Source organism: Hydra viridissima, unplaced genomic scaffold, assembly GCF_058129835.1.
Source record: "Hydra viridissima isolate aposymbiotic clone 2 unplaced genomic scaffold, HvirCarnegie_v1 scaffold_4, whole genome shotgun sequence".
Classification (NCBI taxonomy): domain Eukaryota; kingdom Metazoa; phylum Cnidaria; class Hydrozoa; order Anthoathecata; family Hydridae; genus Hydra; species Hydra viridissima.
In genome coordinates, this window is record NW_028324303.1 from 17,800,033 (window position 1) to 17,812,594 (window position 12,562).

General features: G+C 30.7%; 1 protein-coding gene across 1 annotated transcript; it reads right to left on the reverse strand.

The window, feature by feature from the left end:
• Window positions 1-6,415: 6,415 nt before the first annotated feature.
• On the reverse strand, window positions 6,416-12,333 carry LOC145182720 (meprin A subunit beta-like). Its single transcript, XM_090084038.1, has 16 exons — window positions 11,919-12,333; window positions 11,760-11,807; window positions 11,351-11,410; window positions 11,168-11,239; window positions 10,784-10,939; window positions 10,594-10,708; window positions 9,978-10,162; window positions 9,093-9,314; window positions 8,846-9,016; window positions 8,593-8,769; window positions 8,364-8,507; window positions 7,720-7,982; window positions 7,544-7,634; window positions 7,271-7,294; window positions 7,010-7,146; window positions 6,416-6,645 (listed from the first exon to the last, which is right to left on the reverse strand). Exons 1-16 carry the CDS (start codon window positions 11,986-11,988, stop codon window positions 6,505-6,507), a joined length of 2,076 nt encoding a protein of 691 aa, XP_089940164.1. The 5' UTR covers window positions 11,989-12,333; the 3' UTR covers window positions 6,416-6,504.
• Between the last annotated feature and the right edge of the window lie 229 nt (window positions 12,334-12,562).

Here is a 12,562-nt window from a genome sequence, read left to right on the forward strand (position 1 = left end):
AAAAAGTAGATGCTACTTTTAATTTAAAACTTCATTCTTTTTTACTTTAACTGTTTCAACCTCGGTTATCAAACAAGTGAATCAGTGTTTGTCAGAATTAGAAGTGACAAACAACTTTTTTTTACTAATCTCGTATGCATGGTGCTAAAGTACGCACTCATTACCATTATGAACTGAGGCCCGTGCTTCCATATGCTTCACACTTTAATAAGTTTAACAAAGTTTTAATTGTTTTGTAAAGTTTTTATTTTAAACTAACGTTAACTTTTTATGGGAGCACCCATATTTTTACACCTTTCCAATATTTATCTACTTTAGAAAGTAAATTTATATTTAGAGCATAGATCAATAAAAAAAATAAAGTTTTGCATTGTTCAATGTAAAATTATATTTGTTTGCTCTATATTCTATGTAAAATTATATTTGTATGCTCTATGTTCTATGTAAAATTATACTTCTCTGAATTATTATGTCACCTTTTTGGAGATCATTTCTAAGAGATTTATATTTTCATGAATATATAGCTGTGTTAAACAACAGGAGAAAATAGAGATATTTTATTATTTACAACGATTGTATAGTTTAACTGAAGTTGATATATTCAAATTCAAAAAAATGCATTCCAATGCATTCCAATTCAAATAGCACAATGAACGTGGTAATTAATTGAAAGTGATCATATTGTAGATTTTATTGAGAGTTTTTTATAAATATTGAGGGGCGGATTAACCATTCCGTAAGCCTGAGGTACAACATAACATTCTAAAAAAACATTAATATAACACAGGTAAACAAAAAAAAAAAATTTACTGGTGTCCAAAATATTTTAATGAATTTGGGGTATTTTTGGGGTGCTGATTCTGAATATGCTATCAGTTTTGCCAGATTGGCTCAAGTTTTTGATATTTTTGGTATCTTATTTATAGCACTTGTTGGTAAATGCGACGCATCATCTCCTTAATTTCTTGGGATTAGTACTTGAACTGAGCAGTTCTCAATATAGTTTTTTGTTAATTAGTGTTCTAAAAGTTTGTTCATAGCTTGATTTTTGCACTAAATTTATGTTGTTGTCTGTTTTCCAGTGAAAAGCATGAACTCATCAAGAAGAAGTTGTCTTAACGATCCAGACTCATTCTGTTACATTTGTGGTGAATATACACTGCAAAAACATAGAAGAAACATAACAGACTTCATAAAAAAAGTGTATTTGGCCTATTTTGGGGTTATGCTTGGGGGTCAAGACAAGTCTTGGGCACCACACATAGTGTGCAAAGCATTATCGAATTATTACGAAAATGGAGCAAAGGACAAAGAAAAAGCTTCAAATTTGGTGTTCCAATGGTGTGGAGAGAGCAAAAAAATTATCATGATGACTGTTATTTCTGTGCAGTGCAAGTGCAAGGATTCAATAAGCGTAAGAAACAAAAATGGGAGTATCCTAACATGGAATCTGCAAGAAGGCCTATCCCTCATTGTGAAGATGTGCCTGTACCTGTGTTTACCATGTTATCTGACCTTCCCCCACCTGATGATGATAAAATGCAGGGTATGGAGCTAAGCATTAGTTCTGGAAGTGAACCAGAATATGAAGGAAGTTTCAGAACACCTACGAATTTACCCAAGGAGAGCTCAACGATCTAATAAGAGACCTCAACCTCTCAAAAAGTGCATCTGAACTTTTAACTTCAAGGCTAAGTGAAAAAAATTGTCTGACGCCTGGAACTAAAATTACATCTTACAGGACTAGAGAAGAAGCACGTCTTCAATTTTTCTGTGAAGATGACCTACTTGTATATTGTAAGGATATTCCTGGCCTGATGCTGCTAATGGGTTTACAAGTATATCGTCCTGAAGACTGGAGGCTTTTCATTGATAGTTCTAAAAGGAGTTTGAAATGTGTTTTGTTGATCAATGGCAATCAGTGTGCATCTCTTCCAGTAGCTCACTCAACTAAACTTGCAGAACAATACAAAAATGTTAAAATGGTCTTGGAGAAACTGTGCTACCATGAACATTCGTGGCTGATATGTGTTGATTTAAAAATGTTCAACTTTTTACTTGGACAGCAGAGTGGATACAGAAAGTATCCTTGCTTCATCTGCATGTGGGATAGTAGAGCAAAACATCAGCACTGGGAGAAACTGAATTGGCCTCCTAGGGACACCTTGAGAGTAGGAGCATCAAACATAGTGAACGAACATTTGGTGGACAGGGAAAAAATCATTCTACCACCACTTCACATAAAGTTAGGATTAATGAAGCAGTTCGTAAAGGCATTAGACAAAGATGGTAATTGCTTAATGTACATCTGCAGATCTTTCCCTGGTCTTAGTAGTGAAAAATTGAAGGCAGGAATTTTTGATGGTCCTCAAATTCAGAAACTCATTAAAGATTCAAATTTTCCTAAGGAAATGAATGACATTGAAGCTGCTGCATGGTGTAGTTTTGTGTTGGTAGTGAAGAACTTCTTGGGAAATAAAAAGGCAGACAATTATGAAGAACTGGTACAAAACATACTATTGAGATTTAGAAATCTGGGTGTACACATGAGCATTAAGTTGCATTATCTTCACAGTCACTTGGACAGATTCCCAGAAAACCTTGGAGATTTTAGCGAAGAACAAGGGGAGAGATTTCATCAGGATATTAAGGTGATGGAGGAAAGGTACCAAGGCAGATGGGACAGACATATGATGGCTGATTACTGTTGAAATCTACAGCGTGACTGCCCGAATAGCTCACGTAAGAAGAAAATCATATAAAAAGCGCTTTTCCAGCCATTAAATGTCTCCTATCTTTCATGTCTTGTTCATTTTTGAAGATTACTTTCTAAAACTAGTTAAAATAAACTAAAATCAACATTTACTTTGTTAAATTTATTGTATTCATGACAATATCAATAAAGTTAATGCGCGTGTAGCAAATTACGTCTTTTTTTTTACACATTTCACGAAAAATCTCAAAAACTTGAGCCAATCTGGCAAAACTGATGACATATTCAGAATCAGCACTCCAAAGCTACCCTAAATTCGATGAAATATCTTTGGCCCCAAAAGTGCTGTTGACCTGTGTAATTATTGTTAGTTTGCACAATGTCTATAGTATATGTGTATAGTAGACATTCTATAGTATATGTATAGTAGATATGTATAATATATATCTATAGTAGGCATGTCTATATTCCAAAAAATGCTTTTAAAAAATTCGTTGAGAAAATTTTTCTAAAAAGAAAATTACTAAAAAAATAAGACAAATTAAAAACGTACATTTTTGCTAGGTTTATAAAACTAAATGTTTTTTTATTTCATTTTTTTATCTGTGCTTCATAGATGCATAGCAACTGATGATGTGATTTACTTTTAGATTTTTCATCAAATCCGTGTTTAATGCGTAGAAAAGCGAGATCAATTTTTCACTTTTTTTATTGTTGATACAAGAATCAGCCAAGTTGCTCAAGTAAATCCTAAATGCAAAACTCATCTGGGAAATCTCATTTGGGAAATGCAAATCATGCATCTCATTTGGGAAATGCAAAGCATTCATTTGGGAAAGCAACAGTTCATTTATTTGCGATAAAATACAGCAACATTTACCCCAGTGTTTTTACTTGATGTCCATCCATTTTTAATATTTCAAAGAACAAGATGATCTCATCAGTAAAATGAAGATGATCTCATCAGTAAAATCCGAAAAAATTTTCATGAAGTTTCCAACACTTCTGATTAATTAGCCCCCCCCCCCCCCCCAAGACTTTAATTGCATCTGCACGAACGGACCTCGTCTTGGAGTGAAGTTTTTTAACAGCATACACCTTATTTTTTATGCATGCAATTATTTTCGCCCATCGTTGAGAAGAAGTTGACAAAAAGTTATATATTTCCGGGATTATACTGAATAAAGAAATTGCTTGCTTGCAACATTCAGCTGAAACTAGATTTTAAGAATGTTCGGTACATAGGAATAATCTGCATGTGGAATTACTTCTGACATTCGAGTTTATAGATTAGTTATCGTTTCAAAAATGTTTCAATAAATCCATCTGTGTAAAAAGATTGGAAACCGCGCGCTTTGTTTGGTTCAACTACTTCATTTACATCATATGATTCAAATCACCGTATAAATCATAATAAAAAATTTGAACAAACAATTTTTTGTGCTTTATACAATTAGTCAACTGGCCAAAGTTGTGTAAAGTCTGTCATACTACTCTTATATCTACATGTGTTAATTAAGTTCTAGTATTTTTCAAGTTTCTTAATAATTTCATAATTGAATACTGTCTTCAAGCTATCAAAAATCTTTTATGTACATATCTGAAGGTAATGCTAAAAATATCTTCAATTTAAGTTTTGTCAAAACGCATGCACCAGTTTGCAGACCAACGTTACAAGAGGTTATATGAATCGGCACGCAATAATCTTTCCATCCCAATGTATTGTGGGTGGAATTTCAGGCATGAATTTTCAAAATAAAGTTTTCTCGATACACCAAAATACAATTTAGGTATACTCGATTAATCGAACTTTCTACTGGATTTTGGTCTAACAATTGAACAGTGGCTTCTTAGATGCGAGTAGCATTCAATGGCTAATTTTAGTCCTCTTGAACCTACCAGCTATCTCCAAACCTATTCTTGTAATTGGTCATGTCTTTTTGAGAGGTAGAGTAACCTACTTTTTACTCGCATCTGTACAACTACAGGACAGATAAAGCAACCACATAGTTAAAATAACTAAAACTAAACTAAAATTTAAAATTTGGTTTTACAAAATAAACTTGAAGTTCAACTATGCTTTCATCGATAAAATTTATACAAGCTCAATTTGCAAGGTTTGCGACAATTCTGTAGCTCTTTTGCATTTTTTTTTTTACTAAGAAGTCAAAACCAGAGACAAACGCTGAATAAATCAAGAGAAAACAGGCAAAACTTGTTTCAGAGTATCATAACTCACAAGTCAAAATAATAACAGCAAACAAGAATGTTTAACAAAAACCAACGTTTATTCTTGAACTTGATTTAAGAAACTTTTTAGGGACGAATCGAAAATAAAGAGTTGAGAAAATCTTAAGAAAAAGAAAAAGAACATAGATACAAATTTTAGATACAAATATTAAATACAAATTTTAACTGCAAAACCCTCGTATTAAAAGTTAAAAAAATCTTTTCCATTAAAAAACCACAAAACATAAGTATGTTCAGTCTTCATATTATTCTCGTGAACTATCTACTTAATTTCTTTCCTTTTCATATTTTAGTTTTTTTTTAAATTCCTCTCTCCAATATGCAAAAGTTTTATAACTCTTTGAGCGACTTTCAATCGATTATCTTTAATAGACACTTATCATTATTGTTTCACGAAGATAATGGATAAAATGAGCAGGAAAACGGCTTTTCATGGGTTGACATGAACATTAGAAACTTGTTTACCATTATTAGTGTTCGATTGTTGCCTCATTCTTTTTTAATTCTAACTCAATCTTTAAATGCTATAGATAACAAAGAGAACAAAAATGCGTGGTAAAACAAAGTAATATTTTCAAAAATGGTCTAACCACAGTGCAATCCTTAAATTTCCCCAAACACCCAGCCAGGTGAGGGACTACGAGGAAAAAGGCACTTGTTAACTTACATTTTACAATTTATAATTAATCATATTAACATGGTGATCCAGCATCAGCAAGCTATTATATGTAGCAAAGTTATTATCATGTGCAGTAGGATTTTGAAACTTTGAGAACTTTAATGAAATTTCTTAGCGACAAAGAAAATTTTAAATGGCAACCAATATACTTTTGGTCATTTGCCAAGTTTAAACTATGATTATGACTTTGTTTTTTTTTTATAACTTATATTAAGAGTTATATATTCACTATCAGTAAAAAGTTTAAAAATTTAATTTTTTAAAATCCCAATTATCAAAAAAGCACTACTCCAGTTGCGCAAAAAAAATACCGGTCACACCTTGAACTCTTTAAGATTGTTTTTCAAACTTGTAGCGATTTAAAATATTTTTCTAACTAAAAATTATCCTTATAAATTTATTATTTCAATCAAGTTTTATAACCACGAGTATTTACTTTGAAAATTTATTTTAAACACTATGATTTGGCCGACAAAAATAAAGTTATCAAAGTAAAGTACAATTTTTTATACATTTTTTAAAATATGAACTCAATTCGTTTTTGTTTTTTTTTTGCTAATAAATCCCTGTCAAGAAGTAAACCTTAAAGCGTGCAATTAAATTGCACTCTGACCGTATTTTTTTGTTCTCAAAATTCAATTTCTATTTTTTCTTTTTTTTTTAATCTCCCCTTTTTTTTTACTGAAAATAAAATTTATCTTCCTTTTTTAAACTATGCCAAACTTTTTTAAAATTATTACAAACTTTACAAATGACATAAAACGCGAAAAACGTGGGAAAAGTTGAATTGTATTTATTTTTATCTTACATGTATTATATTACATTGAAAATTTCTCCTCATACTTTATTCTTTCATACTCTTTCATAATCGTTCATACACCATAATCGAAGTTTCTTTTCCTACCAAATATTGAAAGCAGTCGGTGGAAACGTTATCATTTTTAAATGCGTCATCATGTTTTAGGTTGTACCAGCACTCGCCGTAAAATTGTACTCCAAAATACTAAACGTAAAGATTTTTTATCCCTTTAAAAATTGTTTGTAGATTATGTCCCGACCAATCCTGCAATTTGTATGCGTTAATCAGTATGATGTAATACGATAATTACAATAGTTATAAAAAAATTGTAACAAAGTAACATAATAATGACAACTTTTTAACGAATTGCTATTAAATGTTTTTTTTTTTAGATAAAAATTAAATATAGATTCAAGGTCGTAGATTCTAAATTTCAATTAAAACCCGTTTGTTCTTCAGGTGGCTTACAAATTTCAGAGGCCTCATTAAATTTACAAGATTTTTTTTACTTTTGAAAAACCTTACTTTACTTGAATTTTATTTAAAATTAACAAAGAGGGCGTGTTACCGTTGAGTTTTGTTTTTCTGAAAAGCTAGCACACGCTTCTACTACAATCTCGATGTTGTACCAGTCTATAATGTTTCTCATGCTTTTAAATGAAGTAAAGGCTTGCGTTGAACTCTTGTAACAGCCCAGTTTTCTCGCTTTAAAAAAATGTGTTAAAAAAAAATGTTGTTTTTCAAACACTTTTAGAATTATTTAAAAAAGAACAAAATGTAAAAAAAAAAAAAGTATTGAAATTTTTTCTTTAAAGAGTAATTTTTTTACCTCCTGCAACACTTTTAAATTCATCTAAAACAAAAAACAAAAAATTATTTGTCAATCAAGTGATCATTTCAATCAGGTGATCATCTCCAACAGGTGCTAATCTTCCGTTAAAAAAAAAGAAATTTTGATATAAAAAAAAAATAATGAACTTTTTTACTTGAAGAAACATGAAAGTTATTTAAAAGTCATGATAACTAAAAATAAAATGAAAACCTCGTTATAAAAAACTCTTCAAAATAATTTTTAAATAATAAGTTACAATAAAACTTTTACCTGAAGCGCACACCTTTTTTTCACTCATCGCGATGTCATCAATAGCAATGTCGGACAAAAAACTGCTTCCTCTGATTGCATGAATGATTATCTATGAAAGATATTGAAGTTTCTTTTAGCACTAGAAATGCAATAGCATTAATCATTTTTTGTTTAAAACACCTAATGATGATAACCTGATACTCGGTATTTGACCTGACTGTCACTTCTGTGAGTAGCCAATTATTGCCATGATCACCTGTAAGGAATTTTAGAGGAATTTTGTCATTCTCACGACCGTTTTTTTTGAGTTGGAATACTAGAAGACTACCAGTTCCTGATCCATACATGTGATACCAAAACGAAAAGCAGTTGCCAGCAGTTGCAGGAAAGCTCTTACTAGTCAGTAATGCAACGTCGTTCGGATTTGTATTTGACGCTTCTGTGTACAAGTAATAGCCTAAGATTTAAAAAGGTTTAAAATCAAAATATGATTAAAAATGTCATCAAAACAACTTTCCGCTTCTTTCCTCTAAACAAAAGCAAATTCTTTATTTAGTTTCTAGAGAAAAGTTCTTCGATCAAATGATGCCACAGTTAAATATGAAGGAAGTTATATATTTAGTTATATATTTAGTTATATATTTAGTTATATATTTAGTTATATATTTAGTTATATATTTAGTTATATATTTAGTTATATATTTAGTTGTATATTTATATGAAGTATTATATTTAGGATGTCATATATTGATCAAATAATGTCATAATGTAGGAAAATATATATTTAGCTAGGATGAGATAAAATCCGGGTTTTACTCAAACTGGTATCTAGAAGTACCTTTTCCATTCATTCCTTCTGAGTGATCAAAAGATGGTCCCGTATTACTGCTTGGTGTTTTGCCAGTAAAACGCTGCCATTTAAATGGAGTGTTGCTTGGTACCCAATCGCACAAGTTTAGTTCAAACGAACAATCATTTGGGCCTTTAATAAAAATTACGTTCGTATACATGTAATTTGAATTATATCTATTTATGCGTTCAGGAAGTGACTTTGACTAGAAACTCACCTAAACACTTATGCGTATTACAAGAAGCAGATTGAGAACTTTCCGAAGTGCAATTTTTACCGCCATTTTTTGGAGCAGGATCTTCACATTTTCTTGTTCGTGTCATTCGGCCTGACCCACAACTTTGACTACATTCTGACCAATCACTCCAGCGTTCCCAGTGACCATTAATCGGAGCTGGAGAAATTAAAAAACAAAAGCTTCAAGTAAATTTGTCAAAAGAATATTTAAATGACAAATTAGAAATGCTCACCATGACATTGTGCGTCACTGCATTTCTCTTCTTGAGTTTCAACGCCAAAGTTGTCGGCATACGGACATATGGATCTGTCTTGGCTTACACAATATCGCTGACGATATTTAGTACATGAATCATCGCATGGACCAAATAACGACCATTCACTAACAATGTTAGCTGAGTCGGCTAAAAAGACTTATGATCGTTTTAGCTGCCTGAAAAACTTTAACTTGTGGTACATGCAAACAAAGATAAGACTTACATTTGCAGTCGTACAAGACGTTCAATCCTATAATGTCTTTTTCACTAAGTCGATTGCCACCTCCAACTGGTATTTCTGGGTTTTTTAACCGAACAATAGTTTTAAGATCTTTACTTTTTGAGAAAGCATAAGATCCGTAATGAAGTAAACTATCAAAATCATATTCAATCTCTTGATTGTCGGATTGATCCTCGCTTTCTTTGTTAAAGTTGTACATTTCATCTTAAAGATGTAAAGAAGTTATTGTGAATTATGCAGGGATCGCTCGTGTACGGTATACTAAAAGTCTAGCGTACAGTTTACCGTATAGTAAAGTATACTGTAAAGTATAACGTAAACTAAACTTCTTACTTATTGATTTTTTTGATTACTTATATTATTAACTTATTTCAGATCAGAAAAATCCATAGAATAAACAATCTTAAATCTTAAAACGGCGAAGAGCAGCACAAACAGCGTGGTATAAAAATATAACAACTTAACAAATTAAAGTTTTTACTAAGTAAATCTAAGAAACAAAAATTGAATTTAAAAAAAAAACACTTTAATCATGATAAGTCAAATAATAGACATGGTCCAGTAATTTAATTCATTGAGAAAATATAATTACCAGATTATCAAGAAAGTCCAAAAATATTTCACAAATAAAAGTAAACGGGTATATTAATCTGTATACTAACTCTTAGTATACCAAGTATACGGTAAAGTATACCGTAAAGTTAGTATGCCGTATAATGTAACCGGCGATCCCTAGAGTTATGACATTTTTAAAAAAAATAAAAATAGATTTTTAAATGCTATTAGAATGTAAATGAAGCAAATTTTCGCATTGTATTTTTATACTGAACAAAAAAAATATTTTCAGAAAAATTAAATTCATATTACCGGGGTCAATGTTTTCCCACATTATTTCTACGTAATCATTTCTATCACTTCTCACGTGCTCGTGTTGAAAACCTAGAGAATGCATTATTTCGTGCATTATCACGGATTTTTCTGTACAACCTATTCCGATGCTAATATCTTGAGATCCAGGACGATAGTATAATTTTCCAATATTTGACCAGCAGCTAAAAATCAGTTAAAGTTAAAATTTGCGACGACCAACTTTTAATTGTATAAACAAATTTTTATAAGGAACAATAGAAATAGTAGTTATAACAGTTATAGCAATAATTAAATAATAATTAGAACAAAACGAGTGTAAATCTACTGAAGGTAGCGGGGAAGGAATAGGAGATGGTCACTGAAGAGATTGGCAAGCATAATGGTGTGAAATTATACACAATACTTAAAAAGTGGAGGCGCCTAAATTTATTATATGTTAGGCCCTCTCTCCTCAAAATGTGTGTTTGTGTGGTGAATGACTAAGGGTCTAAATAAATTGAGCCCCAATATTTACATCCGTGATAATAATTATAGTAATTCAAAAAGCAATATTAAGTTTGAAAAAATAGGGAGCGGAAGAAATTTTTAAATCAATTTTTTTTTTTTTTTTTACCCTTTTTTTTTGACAAACTTTATCCAGTTATCTTGTCCGTTATATGGCACAAAGGTCAAACATGAAACGCTTGCAATTTCGTTCATGGCCTCTTTTATTTTTGCTTCGTCTTCAACTAAAACAGAATACGAAAAAACTCAGATTTTGTCGTTGGATAAAACACAAAATGAAGCAAAAAAAAACAACGCACCGCTGCTTTTATCGATGACATAAGGAATAACTTTTTCGTGCCATAGATATTTGCGATCTCTGATAGCAGTTCGTTTAAAGGAATTATCGGTATAGTATGTATTCCCATCAAGACGGATGTCGCCTTCAATAAGAAGCTTGTCAGGGTTGAAAACCTCTAAGGAATGGAAATAATTGTCAAAAGAGCATTTTCATTAAAAGCACTATAGAATTTTTTTTACGGATGAAAAATGCTCATAATGGATGTATCAAAATCTCCATTATGATACAAAGGTATCATAGCGGAGATAACAAAATTCATTTTCAGCAAATACGATGGATGCTGTGAAAAAATAAATAAATAAATAAATAATAAAAAATAGCATCCCAAAAATGCAACACTTACTTTTATTAACCGAAATTATTTTGTCAAATGCACTTCTATTTTCATTTGACTCAGATTTCAACCTAATGGAACCTAAAAAACACGTTTTAAATGAATTATTTATTATAAACGTAACATAACTATAATAACTATAAATCAAATGATTAAACTAGCGACTTAAATCATTATCTATTAAAAAATTACCAGCATGTTTTCCTTTTAAATTCCTAATCTCTTTTTCTATAACATGCGTCTCTTTAGCAACTGTAATAAACAGAATTTTATCATTCGATCACTTTTTAAAAATTCTAATAAAAATCAAAGAAAGTTGAAAATTCCAAAAATTAAACAATCGTAAAAATAACAAAAAGCCAAAGAAAAATTTTCAAAGGCAACTTACGTAAACAATAATGTTAGAAAATCGTCGTAAAAATATTTTTCTTTCTTTTTCTTTTTTTTATAATTTTCTTCTTCGGAACAAACAAAAAAAAAGCATAAAGACTTTCTAAACGGTTAAATGAATTGAACTGGGATTCGAGTTTCCGTATAATAGCGATAAACATTAAACTGTAAATATAGAAAGCAAAAGAAAAAGCCATATGTTAAAACTTACTCTCGTCAATTTGATAAAATATGTTTGCCAGCAATTTTGAGTTAACATCTAAAAAAGGTTTTAAATTAATAGATCTTTTCATAGCTTTTTAACAACTAGCGAATAAAAGACAAAGTTAACTAAAACGAACTGTTATTAAAAACAAACCAACGTTATCACCTTCCTCCACAGGTTTCATAAGGACCTTTTCGGTATAAAAAACCAGATAGAAGAGCAACAACCAGCCCATCTCTTATGATGAATCCTTTATTCATTAAGTATAACAACTCTTGGTTTAATAAAAAGTCTCCAACTGATAATTATAAGGACACACAACCTTTATTCGAAGACATTGAATGCTTTCATCGCTATGCATTTTACAAATTAGGAGTTATAAGATCTCTTTACAATCGATCATTTGCGTTATTAAAGTGCGGATTAACAAGGCAATCTTCTCAGCATTTAGAAAACAAATATTTATAAAAGGATTTATGCAAGGTCTGCAGCGCAAGGCTTGAAAAGGTTCTAAATAATTCTAAATTATGACGTTTAGGAGGTGTTCACATCAGCGAATGTTTAAAATGAAAAGCTCTTTAGAAGAATGAAAATAAACCTGGTGCAACAATTATTTTAAGTGAAACGACGAAACGTTAAATACTGTGCTTAGTAACAGTTCAGAGGAGAAAATTTTATGAATGCTTTTTAGTCTAAGAATCAGGAAATGATTAAAAATTCCCTGTATAAAAAATCTTTTTGTCATTAATAATACTTTCCCCGTTAAAAAATGTAGCTTTTTTTTTATAAAAGTATTTAAGTGCCATTTG

What these genes read in the sequence shown, in the direction of transcription:
- LOC145182720 (XM_090084038.1), bottom strand. Translation starts at nt 11,988, where the DNA reads ATGGGCTGGTTGTTGCTCTTCTATCTGGTTTTTTATACCGAAAAGGTC. An exon ending in AAGTTTGTCAAAAAAAAAGG is followed by an intron (nt 10,163 to 10,593) that starts GTAAAAAAAAAA and finishes ACTGATTTTTAG; the next exon opens with CTGCTGGTCAAATATTGGAA. An exon ending in AGAAGGAATGAATGGAAAAG is followed by an intron (nt 7,983 to 8,363) that starts GTACTTCTAGAT and finishes TTTAAATCTTAG; the next exon opens with GCTATTACTTGTACACAGAA.